The following is an 18,521-nucleotide window of genomic DNA, read 5'->3' on the forward strand; positions in this document are numbered from 1 at the left end:
ATGATAGCCACAAATGTACAAATGTGCTGGACACAATGGATAGATGTATGGATTGTGATAAGAATTGGACGAGCCCCCAATAAAATGATTTTTATTAAAAAGGAACACAGAGCCTAAGATGCTTGTGGGATATCATTGAAGTACCACGATATGCAATATAGGTTTCTCAGGCAAAGGAAGGGGCAGAAAGAGCAGTTAAAAAACTAATGGTGGAACACCCCCACCCCAAAACTTGATGAAATACAAAAATCTATCCACCTAAGAAGCTCAGAGAATTCCAACTATGATAAACCCACCTACACATTATAATGAAATTCTCAAAATCTGACGAAAAAGAATCTTGAAAGCAGTAAAAGAGAAATGAATCATCATGTATGAGGACTCAAAAAGTCGGTAGAAAAATTCCATTATCTTTTAATGTCATTTTCCATAAACATTTGAAGCTTCCTTATATAAATGAGTTACAGTAAGATTAAATGCTGATTTCTTAGTAGAAACCTAAAGGTCAAAAAGTAGTAGAGTAACATTTAAGATACTGTAAACAAAGTAGTATTGGAGATAGTAACTACATATATGAGAGGGCTTCAAAAAATGGAATTAAACCACATTTTTGATGCCCCCTTTAATAATAACATACTAGATATTACTTCATGTTAAAACAATGGTTAATGACCAAGCCAAATCAATGTCATTCTTAACACAATACAGAGTATAGTGTGTGAATCCTCTGTTAAGATGTCAAACTTACAAAATTTTATATGTTGTTAAGTTACACATAACAACTGTTTGTCTATTTTCCAAAATTAAATTATACAACACCTGAAATCGGGAACCCATATAAGGAAAAATCTAATTAATGAATATTATAATGAATATAAGTCCTATCTATACACAAAGGAACCCTGGTGGTACAGTGGTTATCACTGGGTTATCTGCATGGTCAGCAGTTTGAAACCACCAGCAGCTTTGAGGGAGAAATCATGGGCTTTCTATTCTGGTCAACAGTTAGGGTCTTGGAAATCCACAGGGCGGTCACTATGAGTCAGCACTGAATCCATGGCAGGGAGTTTGGTGTGAGAGTATATATGAGGAGGTACCCCCCAAAAACCCAGGAAATGTTCTACTGGGTGGGGCTTTAGTAGTACACATTTTCCCCGCCTAGGTCAGCATCAATCAAAGCACACTGAGCTAGTGCACCCAGTGGCGTTGCCAGGGAAGGTTCTCTCTGGTCACAGTGAATTTTTTCATAAAAGCAGTTTTGCTCAAACCTCTTTTTTTGTGGTGGCTGACTTAAGAGAATCAAATGCGTGTGGCTGTGAAAAGTTCACAGAGACTGCTGTGATGTTGAAAGCAGCTTACAGGGCAGCACTATAGGAAAAGTTCACGTTGCGAGTGGGTTTCTCGTTTCAACAAAGGTGAAATGTCTATTACTGACAAAGCTCGTTCGGGACATCCCAAACGTACTTCCTGAACAGACTGAAGTGTCAACAAAATTAGTGTACTTGTGCTCAAATATCAACAAGGGGCCATTTTAGAGAATTTTAATGAAAGATTTGGGAATGAGAAGGGAGGCTCCAAAATTTGTGCCTCGGGTTCTGACTGAGCAGGATAAGGAATGTCAACTGGAAAAACCCTGTGCTTTGAAAGAATAGCTCCAAAGTGACCCAGATTTTTCCAAGGTCAATACTGGTGAGGTGTCACAGTGCTATCCTTATGACCCTGAAAGCAAACATCAATCAAGCCAGTGGAAGATGCCATCCTCACCTCGCCCAGAAAAAGCTCATCATGGGATATCAAATGATGTGAGGGGGCTAGTACATTTGGAGTTAGTTCTACCAGGTCAGAATGCTAATCAAGTCTTCTTTTCAGAGGTTCTGAAAAGATTGCATAACGGCGTGCCACAAAAAAGGCCTGACTTTTGGCAGATGGGGAATGAGTTTTGCCATCCCAACAATGTACCTTCAGACATCTCAGTGCACCAGTTTTTGGCAAAATCATCCCAGCATGCCTCTCTTGCCCCATACACCTTACTCACCTAACCTTGTCCCATGCAACTTCTTTTTGTTTCCATGAATGCAGAGGGACATGAAAGGACAGCAATTGAATGATATAGAAGTTAAAAAAAAAATCAAGGGACGTGCTGTCAGCCATCCAAACAGATTAGTCTGACAAATGTTTCCAAAAATGGAATCGCAGATTTGACAAATGCATTCATTCAGTGTAATGGAGAAGACTGTGAAGGTGACAAGGTCGGTTTGTAGACAAATTTAAAGACATAGCTTTGAAAAAATATTCCAGTTTTTTGGGGTAGCCCCTCATCTACTCAACTCTATTTTCATTTATGAAAATGCTAAAACATTTTAAACAATAAACTCATGTAGTACTCACAGAATGTAAGAATTCATAAGAATTATTAACATATTCTGAAATGCTGTTCAACAGAAACTAAGTCAAATAATCCAGATAAGCCTACATTTAAAATATAAAAACAACTTTAAAGAAAATTTAAATCAGAGAAAGCTGCTTTCTCCTCATTACGTATTTGTAACGAGAACTTAAAACTACTAAAATTAAAGAAAGCAAAACACAAAAAGTGAAGGTCATACCTGCCGTCTGTGCTCTAAAACAGGATCGTACACCTTCCACCCATTTTCAGAGAAGACTTCTTTGTACTCAAAAGCAAAGAGAGGCTTTAAAAAAAAAAGCATACAGTATTAGTAGCTAAGTAAGGTATCAGAAACAAGGCTTTCAAAAAGGTTGTGGAAAAATTTCATTAACTTTTAATTCCATTTTTCTGCAAACTTTCTGAAACACCTTAGTATTTTATAATACACAAAGTTTTCATATTCTTACCTTATGCGTGACTTGCTACTTTAGTTTTGTTTTATAGTTTTGAAACATTAATTTTTATTTATTTTTTAAAATCTTGTTCAAATATATACTGAAACTCAGAGACTCACCATCAAGAGTTCACCAAATTTCAAAATATTATTTCTGCTAACTTTTGTAGCTGTTCTAAATTTGCTTCTCAAAAATAAGTAATATAACCAAGACAATACAGATATCAGCAAGTAAGCAACTTTGAAGTTTCTGTTATATGTTAAGTATGAAAGAACCTTTTAAATTTTGGCATGTAATTTACAACCTTGGTACTCACAAAACCCATTTAAAGTTATCATTTTTATAGACATAAAAACTCTGATGTAAAACATTTGGGAAACTGCTGTCAAAAGACCAGTGTTGATTCTCAATGCTATGCTCTACTATTTCCTTTGAGTTAACCGCTTACTATATTCTAGTTTCATCTCTAAATGGGGATAAATGAAATTACTGTCACCACAGAGTCATTGTGGTATTTAAAATTATAAATGTGTGAGTTTAATATTGTTAATAGCACACAGCCAAAATTCATAAATTGCTTCCCTTTCATTTTATACCAAAAATGTTCACCTTTATTCTAAGACCCCAGTGGCAAAGGAGATTTCAAATCCAAACAGAAGCCATGGTAGCACGAAGGTTAGGGGTTGAACTTCTAGCCACGAGTTCAGAACCACAAGCTGCTCTACAGAAGAAACACAAGGCTTTCTAGCCCACAAATAGTCTCGGAAACCCAAAGGACAATTTCTCTAATACTATAAAGTCATTTTGAGTGGGAATCAATTTGACAGCAGTGAGTTTTGTGTGTTAATAAAGAACTACATGTACCGTAGACAGGAGAGTCATAGTATGATAGAATATTAAGAGTGGACAGACACAAGCCTCAAAAATCAGCAAGTCTGGCTTCCTCACATTTTTATACCTGAATAAATTGACCCCAAATACTAGATTAAACAAACCTAAATGACACAATTGCTTGGAAAAGCAGGAAAAGGAATAAGACTTTACCAGGTTATTAGAGACAGGGAATGCATACTTCATTAGATTCTCAAATATGGACCTTCTCGTTCGCCCCTCGGGTTTATGAGCAAACCTTAAATTCCGGATATCCTAGGAAAGATTTATTATCTGAGTCAATCAAGATTACTTAAAATTATTACGTAAAAGATTAAGGCTTATTAATGTAGGATAGAAAAATAAATCACACAACGGATTTTGGAGGCAAGGAATTTATGATGACTTATTGTGAGAAATAAAAAGAGACAAAACACTTTAATATATCATTTAGGTAGCATTTAATATAGCACTGGAGAAGTTTTATATGTGAATATCATGAAAGACACACACTGTCAATGTTTTCTTTTTTTTAATGAGTAAGCCCATTTTCTGTCATATGTGTCTCACTCCCACTATGTTTGCTAATTATTCTCTTATATACTATGCCCTCCTCGGTGAAGGGATGAGGCTTTCTGTGCCTGTAAAGACTCACAGTATTGCAAACACACAAGAGAAGTACTACCCTGTCTTCTAGGGTCATTAGGAGTTGGAATTGACTCAAAGTCAGTGAGTTTGAGAGTTCCCCTCCCAGGACTCATTTACGTTGGATGTTCACCCCATAAAGCTTCCTCCTACTAGACTGTTGATGTTATATGGTACTTCCTCAAACAACTGGGAACAGACGTACCATATGACCCAGCAATAGTGTAGATGGTATATGCCCTTCAGAAATAAAGAATACACAAGATAAATTCATACTCATGTCCATGGCAGCACTGTGCATAATAGTAAGAGGACAGAAATAGCCTAAATGCCCACTAGTGGAACAATAGATAAATATTGCTACACATACACAACAGAGTACTATGCACTGTTATAGAATGATGATGAAACTGTGAAACACCTCATGACACGGGATGACTAATAGGTCATTATTCTGAGTGAAGCTAGTCACCAAAACACTAATTTTTTTCAAAGCTATATATTAAAAAAATTTTTTTACATAACAGCCTATCATCTTCAAGGTGCTCTCCATTACACTTAATACATTTGTCAAATCTGCAATTCCATTTTGGAAACCTTTTTCAAATTCATCTGTTTGATTGGCTGACAGCACGTCCCTTCTTATTTTCTTCACCTCTTCCACATCATCCAATCACTGTCCTTTCATCCTCTTCATTCATGGAAACAAAAAGAGGTCCATACAGCACAAGGTCAGGTGAGTCTGGTTCATGGGGCCAAAAACTGGTGCACTGAGATGGCTGCGTGAGCATGTGCAACGTTATGGTGGCAAAACCAGTCTCCCATCTGCCACAAATCAAGTGGTTTTTTTAAAAAACATTTTATTAGGGGCTCATACAACTCTTATCACAATTCATACATATACATACATCAATTGTATAAAGCACATCTCTACATTCTTTGCCCTAATCATTTTTTTCTCTTTTCTTTTTTTACATTTTATTAGGAACTCATACAACTCTTATCACCATCCAGACATATACATACATCAATTGTATAAAGCACATCCATACATTCCCTGCCCCAATCATTCTCAAAGCATTTGCTCTCCACTTAAGCCCTTTGCATCAGGTCCTCTTTTTTTTTTCCCTCCCTCCCCGCTCCCCCCTCCCTCATGTGCCCTTGGTAATTTATACATCGTTATTTTGTCATATCTTGCCCTATCCGGAGTCTCCCTTCCCCCCTTTCCCTGCCATCCCTCTCCCAGGAAGGAGGTCACATGTGGGTCCTTGTAATCAGTTCCCCCTTTCCAACCCACTCACCCTCCACTCTCCCAGCATCGCCCCTCACACCCTTGGTCCTGAAGGTATCATCCACCCTAGATTCCCTTTGCCTCCAGCCCTCATATGTACCAGTGTACAGCCTCTGCCCTATCCAGCCCTGCAAGGTAGAATTCGGATGATGGTAGTTGGGGGGAGGAAGCATCCAGGATCTGAGGGAAAGCTGTGTTCTTCATCGGTACTACCTCGCACCCTAATTGACCCATCTCCTCTCCTGAACCCCTCTGTGAGGGGATCTCCATTGGCCGACACTTGGGCCTTGGGTCTCCACTCTGCACTTTCCCCTTCATTCAATATAGTATATATATATATATATATATATATATATATATATATATATATATATATATATATATATATATATATATATATATATATATATTACACACACACATACACACATATATATACATATACACACATATATCTTTTTTTTTTTTTTGCAATGATGCCTTATACCTGGTCCCTTTGGCACCTCGTGATCGCACTGGCCGGTGTGCTTCTTCCATGTGGGCTTTTTTGCTTCTGAGCTAGATGGCCGCTTGTTCACCTTCAAGCCTTTAAGACCCCAGACACTATCTCTTTTGATAGCCGGGCACCATCAGCTTTCTTCACCACATTTGCTTATGCACCCATTTGTCTTCAGCGATCCTATCATGGAGGTGTGCAGTCAATGAAATGATTATTTTGTTCTTTGATGCCTGATAACTGATCCCTTCGGGACCACTCGATCACACAGGCTGGTGTGTTCTTCCATGTGGACTTTGCTGCTTCTGAGCTAGATGGCCGCTTGTTTATCTTCAATCCTTTAAGACCCCAGTCACTATCTCTTTTGATAGCAGGGCACCATCAGCTTTCTTCACCACATTTACTTGTTCACCCACTTTGGCTCCAGCAGTTGTGTCGGGAGAGTGAGCATCATAGAGTTCCAATTTAATAAAAGAAAGTATTCATGCATTGACGGAGTGTTTGAGTAGAGGCCCAAGGTCCTTCTGCCACCTTAATGCTTAAACTATAAATATAGACACATCAATCTATTTCCCTATCCTCCTATATATATTTGCATGTACATGTCTTTGTCTAGACCTTCATAAATGCCCTTTGACTCCTAGCTCTTTCCTCCATCTCCCTTGACTTTCCTCCTGCCCTACTACCATGCTTCGTCGCCACCTGGGCTAGAGTATACCTCTTCTCTACGCAACCTTACCCTTGATCATTCCCCACCAGGCCTGCAATTCCCCCCTCTCTATCATTTGGGGTCCCATGCTGTTCACTTGTCCCTGTGTTTGTTAATACCACTTCCTTACCCCCCCCCCACCTCCCCACCCAAAGTCCCCCCTGAACTGTCTGTCCCATTGTTTTTCCTCCAGATAGTTCATCCAGCCTGTCCTATTCAGACAGACATGTGGAGACACTAACATGCACGAAAACAAGACAGAGGAAAACAAAGCAACAGTATACAACCAGACAACAAAACAACAAAAACAAACCACTGACAAAGAACAGAACAAAACAGTTCACAAGAGAAAAGCTTGTAGTTAGTTCAGGGATCATTTGCTGGCCCTTAGGAGCATTTTCCAGTCCAGTCTGTTGGGGCACCACGCCCTGGCCCCAAAGTCCACTTTCAGCATTCCCTGGGGACCTTGCCACTTCATTCCCTTGCTGTTCCGCTGCACTCCCCCAGTGATTTGCCTCGGTGTGGTGGGATCAGGTCTGGTGCAATTCCCACACTGTGTCTCCGGTGCTGTCCCCTGTATCGCCCTTAGTCACTGAGTGGCATCATTTCTCATAGTGGGGCCAGCCATGTTGTTCTCTCTGTGGACTGGCTTCTCTACTCAGGAACATCCTCCTCACGGCCTGGTGGGCCAGGCTGTGTTCCACACTCTCCTCCTGCCCCTTCATCTGCTCCCGTGTGCTCTGATCAGATATGTCCATCTCCCAGAGCTGCAGAGTCAATGTCGTCCTTTGGAACAAATTCTTTTCAGGGGAGGGGCAGGAATCCACTTCATTTATGGTGCTGGGGCCAGCCTCCCAGACCTCTCCACTGGTTCCCTACTCCACGCCGGGATATTGCATTCACACCTTGCGGCACTGGGTTGAAGTCTGGTCCCACTTTCCCTTAAATCAAGTGTTTTTATATGGCACACTGTTAAGTAATCTTTTCAGAACTGCTAAATCAGCAGATCTCAGCCTGTGGGTCACGACCCCTTTCACAGGGGCCGCCTGATTCATAACAGTAGCAAAATGACAGTGATGAAGTAGCAACGAAAATAATTCTATGGTTGGGGGAGGGGGGTCACCACAACATGAAGAACTGTATTAAAAGGTCGCTGCATTTGGAAGGTTGAGAACCATTGCTCTAAATAGAAAGCTTGATTAACAGTCTGATCTGGTGGAACTAACACCAAATGCACTACCCACTTCACATTAAAAAAAAAGCGTCTTGATCTTTGATTTCACTTGATGAGTTTGGGGGGGCAAGGAGTTGATGGTGTCTTCCACTGGGTTGATTGATGTTTATTTTCAGGGTCATAAGTGTAGTACCATTTCTCGTCACCAGTAATGACCTTAGAAAAAAGTCTGGGTCACTTCGGTGCTGTTCTTTCAAAGCAAGGCATGTTTCCAGTTGACACTCTTTTCCCTGGTCAGGCAGGACCTGAGGCTCAAATTTCGCAGCGACTCCTCATTCCCAAATCTTTCATTAAAATTCTCTGAAGGAAGCTCCAAGACAGTCCCAATAACTTCCCCATCTCTTCAACGGTCCCTCATTGGTCTCTGAGCACAAGTGCACCAATCTTGTTGACATTTTCGCCCCTTTGGGAAGTTGACGGATGTCCAGAACAAGCTGTGTCATCAACCGACATTCCACCTTTTAGAAACAAGAAAGCCCCTCGCACACTTAAATGGTTCCCATAGAGCTGTCCTTAGAAGCTGTGTTCAACATCACAACCGTGTCAGAGTCGCACACTGGTCTCTTAAATAGACCATCATAAACAAGGTGATTTGAGGGAAACTGCTTTATGGGAAAAATTCATCTTTCCAGACAGTGCCACTGGGTGCCCCAACTCAGAGCGATTTGATCAATGCTCACCTAGCGGGGAAAATGGGTACTCTGAAAGCTCTACCCGGCAGAGCTTTTTTATCTTTTGGGGGGAGTACCCCTAATATAGATGTTTTCATGCCAAAAGAAACAGAATTTGATGGTTACTAGGAAGAGAGCAAGGATAGAAAGGGCAACACTGTTACAAATATACGTTAACTTTGGTGATTGGAACAGTAATATACTACAAGCGGGACGTGGATCAAACACGTGCAGCGGGAGGATCAGAGCAAGCCAAGGAAGGCTGCGGTGTAGAATGTAACAACGATGACCCAATAAGTAAAACCCCATCACCTAATTCACAATAAAACGTTTAAAGAAAAAATAATTTTAAATCATTTTATTAGGGGCTCATACAATTCATATCACAATCCATACAAACATCAATTGTGTAAAGCACATTTGTACATTCATTGCCCTCATCATTCTCAAAACATTTGCTCTCCACTTAAGCCCTTGGCATCTGGTCCTCATTTTTTCCCCTCTCTCCCTACTCCCCCCTCCCTCACGAATACTCGATAATTTATAAATTATTATTTTGTCATATCTTACACTGTCTGGCATCTGAAAAAAATCATTTTAAGACTATTCATTTTATTTAAATGTTTTACAATAGGCAGAACTCAAAATAGCTTTGTTACTCCCCACACTATAAAACTGAAAAGACACTTCACTACTGACGGCAATCATTGCTACATAGAGCTAGCATGTTCTAACTTGAGATACCTATATACTGCCTAATCTTACCACAGAAACTGCATTGAAAATGTGCTGAAAAACTCAGCTTATACACCAGTGTATATGGTATATTCAAAAATTAAGCAGAAGGCAAACACTATGTCACAAATACAAATAACTCTTTTGCCTTCCAAGAGTACTTATCTCAGAACAAGATTGAATATATTAATTCCATATTAAGTCCTATCAGTAGATAAACATGCCCTATATAATAAGCTCATTGCTCACATATAAAAGAAGCCAAGCATATGAGCAAGAAATTCACCATATTACAAATCTGATGCAAACTAGAATGTCAGGTTTACTAGTTTTAAAAACTACCACTTAAGGAACTTAAGCTGATGCCTTGCTTTTCCTCAGTGAATATAGATCTACAATTAGAAGAAATAATCAGAATCACCCTTAACCACAGAATTTCCCCAAAACTACCATAACAGGGCCCCACAAATGTTAAAAATTGTTGATAATCATTTTATTCCACAGAGTAAAATTAAATTTCAAATGATAGCATTTCACGGCTCTCCTTTTACCTTCTCTTATACTCTGTACTCTAGTTACTTTAAACTAAAGAAAAGTGATGAGAACAGAGAATGCTTGACACATGGCTGACAGATATATTCCCCAGAGCCCTTTTGACTATAATAGAAAAGCATACAAATAAATACAGTCATGACACTATAGTCACAAATCTCTAAGGAAGAATTGTTAAAAGATTTTGATCTAAGAAATCTGTGACGATGAGAAATTATTTTGAATTGCGTATGTGCCATTGCTTTTCCTTTGGGAACAGGCAGAACAGGAAATGGAATAAAGAAAAATCTTACCCCAAATAGTGATTTGGATAGGTGCAATTAGACCATAATAACACCATTGAATGGTGGAAGTAGTATATAGCATTAAATGCCTTTGATTTAGTGGTAAAAATGTAACAAATATAATCTAAGTTTCATTCATGAGACAATTCACTTAGAGTGGAAGTAGATAAGAAAACACTGAAGGGCTACAATATCAAAATTTCCCACCATTGTTTCAGAAGCAGAAAAAGCATGAAAGCTGGAAATAGAAATGCTAGATGATGATGACTAAATCATATCCACACTATCCACTACAAAGTACTATGCGTTGATTGTTCAGAGGCTCATGTTTCTAATTTGTAAATTTTAAGTAATCATATTGAACTCTAATTAAACACTTGGACATAATGTGTTCAAGCCTCAGTCAGGAACACAGAGGTGCCTGTTACAGTGCTGAGGGAGGAGGAATAAGTGGTTAATCATTGGTAGCATTTCAATCTTACAACATCTTATGTCTTCACATCAACTGTTACTCGTATTACATCATCATTTCTTACAGTTTTTGATGTAAAAATAAAAATATTTTCTTTGTATTTTAAAAATAGTATCTGTCACGCCTTTAGACTCTTTATAAGGCGCAAGTGAAACAATGGCCATGAAAGTATTTTATTTCCTGTATAGTATTATGTGCACTACGGTCATTATGAAAAGATGATGCTATGAATATATGTGATCATATGAAGATGAATATAGGCTGACTTGAGCCAAAAGTAAAGGTCAGATCTACCTTATGCTACATTAACATTTCTCTTTATTATTCATAAACAGTATTTATTTCTCTACCAGAATGAATATGAAATTCATTTGATATTTCTGAAATCAGTATCCAAACACACACCATATTTCAAATAAAATTATATTATAAAATTTACCTTACACACGGTTTCCAGTCCATAAGAATTTTCACCTCGACTGGAAGCACCACCAATTTTTTCTACTCTACTTATAACACCAAGAGAAGCATCTAAAACAAATGGAGGGTCCTAAAGGACGGAAAAGAAAACCAGCTAATTAAAACTGAGCAATACATACTGCATAATTATAGCTGAGAAAAACCCCAAAAGAAATCCTTCCATTAGGAAGGATCAGAAATGAACAAAACTGTTGCAAACATACAGATATACAAAAATCTAATTCAATAACAAGTCTTACCCGCTCCATGCTTTTGAAATAGAGTCTATAATCTGTGACAGTTAGAGTCCCTCTGACAGCACCAGTGAATGGACAGATATAAGTCACATCTTTGGCTGAAAAGGCAAAGAGTGCACAGTTTACTACACACAACACATCATTAAAAACTACATTCATCTTTTCACAAATAAAACTTAATAGAATTCTGATTGCTAATCTAACATTATGCTTAAAAGTCACAGAATCAATGATTCTTACAGACTTCAGAAGCCTATCCCAAGCATCTAACCATGCAGTAATCTGGGGAAGGCATGGGGAAATGAGGACGGAGTTCGACGAGGAAAAGGAACATCTCTTCCTGACACAGAAGAAAACGAAGATGGCCACTATCCCTCTTGGATAAAACGGGTGCGTGGTGGAGCAGGGTGGGGCAGTTGGTAACAGAGGTTACATATCACAAGGAACAGCCACAGTTGATCTTAGCAGAGTTTCTGGGCTGTCTCACCAATATGCTGGTCTTCCTATGGTCACATTCTAGTTTTTCAACACTGCCCTAAAAATGCAATATCCAAAACACACACATTAACATCAGGAACTTCTGACTGTTCAGTAGATTTTATTTCTGGGGAAAATACTGTCCATGAAATGTGCATGTTCTCAGAGACGTAATATTTTAATAAGAAGCTCTTTTATTCCTCGCCAAAAAACTTTCTAAAGACTCATTAGTATCCTTTCATGAAACGGTAAATGAGCAATCTAAACAATATTGTTTTTAAAAACAAGAATTAATTGATTACTGTATATACTCGTTGATATAGTTAACGTTTATGGTGCCAACCTGGCCAATTAACACATGTGGGGTTAATTGAAGGGCAGAGGGATAAATGGCTCGGTGAGCCTCACCTTTATAGTTCTCGGGTCTCTTGCTTTGTGATGGTCGGACCAGGGTGCAGCTGGCTTAGTCCATTCCTGCTTTAGCTAACCAGGCTCACTTCCTACAGGACATCCCTGAGGACAAGCCACATGGACCTACTCCGATACACCCCTGGGTGATGGAGCAGCCGTGTAGAGACCCATGCCAGTGCTGAGATGCTTACACGCTCACTGATTCGGCTTTCCTCCAGCAGTCGGTATCATTGCGTCTGTTTTATGAGATGGAGGAGGACTTTGTGGATTGGTGTTGGACATATGGGTTAATGGGTTGTGGGCTTGGGCAGCACTGGGTTGGGATGTTTTCTTGATGTGCACTTACCCTTTATATGAAAATCTCTCTTATACATATGAGTTTCTGTGAATTTGCTCTCTAATGTACCCAGACTAACACACTCATGTATAAGCCGAGTTTTTCAACACATTTTTAATATAGTTTTTGTGGTAAAATTAGGTGCCTCAACTGATATTCTAGTTGGCTTCTCCTCAAGTACATACAGTACATAGGATGATTCAGCCATCTAGCACTAGCCCAAAATAGTAAGTGATATGCCAGAATTCATAATACTTACATATAAAGTTTTATATCTTAAAATATTCATAAATTCTGCTACATCATTATTGTAGCAAATCAACAATTCAAGGACTATCACTCAAAGAAAGTAAGATGCTCTACTCTGGAATGACCAATTTCTAAGAACTTCCTTTCAAAGGGTGTTTGAGAAAACTTAGGACCATAAAATAAACTTAATAAGGCACTCCAAAGTCCTGCCTTAGCTTCCGAGTCATCACTTTGAAGGATGACTTCCTTGTATCTTTTATGGAATCTGAAACAAGACTAATTTTTTAAACAAACATGTCTACTCTTCAAAATAGTCCCTCTAGGAATATTCAAGTATGAACTACATTACTATAAATACTTTTTGGGCCAGTTCATTTAAAGAGACACTTAATAAACCCATCACTATGTAAAGATATACCATTGTGCCTTGCATGCACTTTCTTGCTCTTAAGAATTTTTACATTAAATCAGTTCTATTTTATTTCCCACCACATCATTGGAAGACCAATATGTTTTTTCCTATATCTTCTCCTTGCTCTAACGTCATGAAATAATACACATACATGAAAGCACTACTAAAATGTAAAGTATTATACAAATGCCAGGGTTTAAAACTCATTATCATTGGGTTCAACTTTGTTCTAATCCCTGTCTTTTCTCCTCAGGCTGGTTGGTGGCAGATAAGTCAATCTGAAGATAGAGTTTGTCATCAGCAGAGTTCATACAAACTATCAAGGAGATTTTGCCTAGAAAAGCTACCAGAAGAAATTCCAGCGTGAACAACCAGTACTGGTGATCTAGCACTTCAGAGTCCACAAACTACCTTCCAGTTGAGTACCTCCTTTAATACACAAAAAGTAACTGCTAAGATTAAGGCCTGAATCCAGTACCTCTTACCACAAACACTGTTCATCACGTCGTGCTGCCTTTCTATCTCAAAACTAAGCCAATAATTGAGCAAAGTCTGTTTAATATCTGCCCCTGTGCTAAGGGAGGACTTCCTAGGGCTACCTCTACTTCTAAGGCCAATATTCTCTGAAATTGTTATTTCTTATTCTGCTGATGTTCACAACACTCTTTCATTTTCAAAGAAAACTTCTAAACTGTGCTGCACATTAAGCTAACTAAATATCAAAGATATTTTCACATAAATCAACATATACAAAGTTACTCCAGCCTTATACTTTATATTTTCATTTAAATTTAATTTTTTTAACATAAAAATCAGGTCTGTATGGGTGATTTTGAGTTGGGATGTTGTCTCTAGCACATTAGATGTGCCTGTAAATTTTGAAATGGTAATTCTGTCTAGTGACAAGTAGGTCACTGACTGTGGGTGACGCAAATGGTTAGTGGCTTGGCAGCTAACTGAAATGCATGTTGGGTAAAGTTGACGGGCCAGCATTTCACTAACCTTTTGCATCACCCACAATAAAAGGCTTGCCAATTTACTTCTGAAACATTAGCCACTGAGCACCCGATGGCTTACATTTCTACTTTGACACACGTAGAGTTACCGTAAAACAGGGTCAACTTTACAAATGATGTCTCTAGTAGTACCGAAAGATTTTAGATGTAGTCATCCTCTCAAATTTTCACTGTGCCTGCAAAGGAGGGATCTATAATAGATTTTGTGACCTTGAAGTGAACACACAACTAGGTGAAGGATGGGAATAAGCATACATTAATATATGAGAATATACAATTTGTGCAGGAAGGGGTACAAAAACATACTCTAAGTACTACAAGAAGTTAAAGTCCATTCAGCAATGAGATCAGAGAAGTGCTCAAGTAGCATACAGCATCCAAGTAGGTAGAGATATAAATCATTTCAGATTTAGAGATGTTATATATAAGGTTCTTACAGAAGATGCAAAGGTGTGTGTCTAGGGAGATGTGTGTCTAGGAGGTTGGAGTAGTTATATAATCTGGTGTCAATTTGAGGATTAAGAGTAAAGGAGTGGCATCTAACCTGTCAATCTTGATATAGCCAATGAGGCCTCTCTATGGGCATGACCTTCTCCTGAGGATTCTAGAAACTCTGGTATTTCCTCCTTGGAGGTGGGAGACTCTCTCTCTCTCACCTCACTCCCTTGGAGACTCTCTACTGACAAGGCTAACTCCATGCAAGACATCCCTGAGAAGCCACATGGACCTACCCTGATGCAGCCCTGGGTGCTGGAGAAGCCATGTGGAGACCCCTGCCAGTGCTGACATGATTACAATGCCTCTGGATCCACAAGACTTCCCACCCACTGGCCTGCGAGCTTCCTGCATTCAGCATCATTGCATGTGTTTCATGAGCCAGAAGAAGACTTTATAGATTGGTATCGGACACATGGGCTAATATCAGACTTATGGACTTGATTTGGACTGGGCTGGGACATTTTCTCAATATTCTATTGCGCTTGTATATAAACCTCATTCTTATATACATCTGCGTGCCTATGAATTTGTTTCTCTGTCTACCCAAACTAACACAGAGGTATGTATATTTATATATACTAGGACATAGTAACAAATTTTGGACCCATCAGCATATACATGATAGATGAGGCTACTAATTCAGATATGGTCAGCCAAAGACAAAAGTGTCAAGGATGAAAACTAACACAGTGCTGATATTTACAGTCTTTTATGAAAAAACAGTTTTTCAGTAGAAACCCAAGGGCTTTAGGTTTAGAAGAGGGGGAAAAATTGTCAGAAAGCTGGCTTTAATTTTACTAGCTTGATAGTCTCTCTACACCTTAGTTTGTGCATAGCACTCAAAATTGGTTAACATCTATCTCCAAATAGTACTGTAAGAGTGATTAAATGAGACAGCTGGGTTACAATAATGATAATTATTGTTATGACACACTGTATGCTGTAACCTCAGTAAGTAGTTCAACAGAAGTAGCGTCTCAAGTATACAGCAACCTGGCAGGGGAAAAAAATGGATGAGGTATTCATTCAATCAAGGTAAGAGCAACCAGAGAGATACATCACACTAAGTAATAAGAAGTTAAAATTTAAATTCGAAGAGTAGAACTGATCCATTGGCTTCCAATGCTGACATCTTTATGAACAGAGATTATGGCCTCTTTCTCCCACAGAGTGGCGAGTGGTTTCAAACTGCTAATCTTTCTATTAGCAACCAATTGCTTAACCATAACATGAGCTATTTAAAGTGTAGTTTTCATGTTTGTGTTATTTTTACACAATAAAATATCACTTACCTATGGAAAATTAAGCACTTAAAACTCTTAAAAATGAAAATGGTTTTTACTTTGGCTCATAAACCATTAGCTTTAGTCTCCTGATATATTACATTATTTTTCATACTCCATGGACATTTTCTAGGTTATCCACACAGATGATGTGAAGTAAAAGTACAAGCACAAAAGAACTAGCCTAAATGCTTGTTTATAATGGCTAGTTCATATTATAAATGTATGCTTAGTTCTTTAGGTGTACAGAAAGGCACCTATATGCAACCTGCTTGCTTTGCAAGGAAAAGGAAATAGTTTCATGCAAACAACGACCGTGGTTAGTAACAAATAAGAAAACATAAAGGAAGCAATAAAGAGTGAATATGTTTTAGGAGAATTACTTGCACAACATGACAATTCAATGCTTACCTATGCAACACAATCTCCCAGTTCTGCCATTCAAAATAACAAAATATTTCACAGAATTCAACTTATTTGTGTCTTAGTCGTCCAAGTAGAAGCATTCCAGACAGGCCCAGTCCTAAGCTTGCCGAGCACACTGGGGGCTGGAAGGCTAGAGTTAAGGACTGCTGCCAGGTAGGAGGGGAGCTTGTTGACTGTGGGCCTATTTCTGTACTGACTCATCTATACAGTCAGAACGGAGAAGGAAATTAAACAAACAAAATTACAAACCCATGTCTTTAATATTTTCTCCTGGAAGCAAGGGTGGTTCCTCCATTTCTGCTAATTTGTTAGACTCCCTCAGAACCTGGGTTGGAAAAAGGGGGAGGAGAGACAAAAAAAGAGAAACATTTCTTATTCAAATGCTAATTTTTTCACTCAAATATCAACCAAGTATGCCTGTTCTCATTTAAAATTATAACACTGCATCATATACACTATTTTTAATCAAATTTTGAAATGTCACGTTGGCATGTTTAACATCTACAATGGCTGTTTTCTAGAAACTCTATATTGTCTAATTTGTAACATGTACTATGGAAAATGCTCAGCACATTTTCTCATCGAATAATGCTGCGTTAGTCACGGAGGAGGTGTTATTATTTCCATTTCACGGATAAGGAGAAAGAAACCCAGGAGAATAATTTACTTACTCAAGATTGCATCACTAACAAAGTACCAGAGTCTAAATTTAAATCATAGTTTGTTTTGACACTAAAACCCATTTTCTTTTCCATTAAGCCATAATGGCCTCTGAGCTAAGGAGGAAAAATATTCAGTGAATTACTTAATTGTGGCCCTTTTCAATACAATCTTGTAACTTCCACAAATAACTATGGAGAATATGCAAATGTCAGGTGTGTGAGGACTACTGGGGATTAGACAGCTTGTTAATAATGTAATTAAATGTTTACAGTACCTCTGTGGGGAAGGGATAGTGTAAATAAGTCTGCTGAGCACTGCTCAGTTTTGCCCTTGTGAGAATTAAAATGAGCCACCCTAGAGGCAGAATGGGAGATCTCATTGCCACCCCAAAAGTCAGGAATGGAATGTGTCCTTTGGACTCAGGAGCCTGTGCTGAGAACCTCCTCTAGCCAGGAGACAGAAAGCTGTGACACCGGAGACAATGTGAGATGGCAAGAAGCAGAGGCAGAAAAACAGCTGCGGAAGAGGCAGCAGAACCAAGAGGTGGAACTTCCAGACCCTCACAGTGAGCAGGGGAGGTGTCTTCCGGCAGGAAGCTTGCTAGCAGTGAGGTTTTTGGGCACTTGGTGGCGATAGGTTTACCAATCAACAGACCTAGAATTAAATGTTTCAGGTCAAAGATAATTGTCTGAGTAGGGTGCCTGTGATCCTTATGAACAGAGCTAAGAGAGCTTTGTAACATTGCTAGAGCAGGGTAAGAGGACAAGAAGCCACAGAGCTGCAAGGCTGAGGGTCAGAGAGAAAGAAGCATGACTGCAAATGAGGCTGTCTTGATTGAAGAACTGTATCTGTCTTGGAGGAAGTGCAGCCAGAATGCTCCTGAGAGGCAACGATGGGGAGCCTTTGCCAAGACGCTAAATACGCTGTTGGGAAAGATCCACTCTGGAGAAGGCCATCACACTTGGTAGAGTGGAGGGGTGGTGAAAGGAGGGAAGTCCTGGACTCAGAGGCTGCAATAATAGGGTCAAACATAAGAACAGTTGTAAGGACGGCTCAGGACTGGGTGGTGTTTCCTTCTGCTGTGCACAGGCCAGAATGAAAGGGAACTGACTCGACAGCCTGAACAACAAACAGCAAATACCTCCTTCTGCAGCTGCCAGGAGCCCCTCTTTACCTTCCCTGCAAACAGGACAAATTACCTGCAGCCCATCTCCAATCTTCACCCCTCATTAA

General features: G+C 39.1%; 1 protein-coding gene across 2 annotated transcripts in view; it reads right to left on the minus strand.

The window, feature by feature from the left end:
• Positions 1–18,521, minus strand: part of MTMR2 (myotubularin related protein 2) — a 93,110-nt gene that overhangs the window by 33,531 nt on the left and 41,058 nt on the right. For both annotated transcript variants that reach the window (XM_075546482.1, XM_075546483.1), the window contains exons 3-7: positions 16,875–16,950; positions 11,520–11,614; positions 11,240–11,350; positions 3,886–3,987; positions 2,607–2,690 (exon numbers count right to left, since the gene is read on the minus strand). In XM_075546482.1, the coding sequence (XP_075402597.1) occupies positions 2,607–2,690; positions 3,886–3,987; positions 11,240–11,350; positions 11,520–11,614; positions 16,875–16,950 (468 nt within the window). The remainder of the gene's footprint in view (positions 1–2,606; positions 2,691–3,885; positions 3,988–11,239; positions 11,351–11,519; positions 11,615–16,874; positions 16,951–18,521) is intronic.

The sequence above is a fragment of the Tenrec ecaudatus genome, chromosome 4 (assembly GCF_050624435.1).
Source record: "Tenrec ecaudatus isolate mTenEca1 chromosome 4, mTenEca1.hap1, whole genome shotgun sequence".
In the NCBI taxonomy this organism is placed as follows: domain Eukaryota; kingdom Metazoa; phylum Chordata; class Mammalia; order Afrosoricida; family Tenrecidae; genus Tenrec; species Tenrec ecaudatus.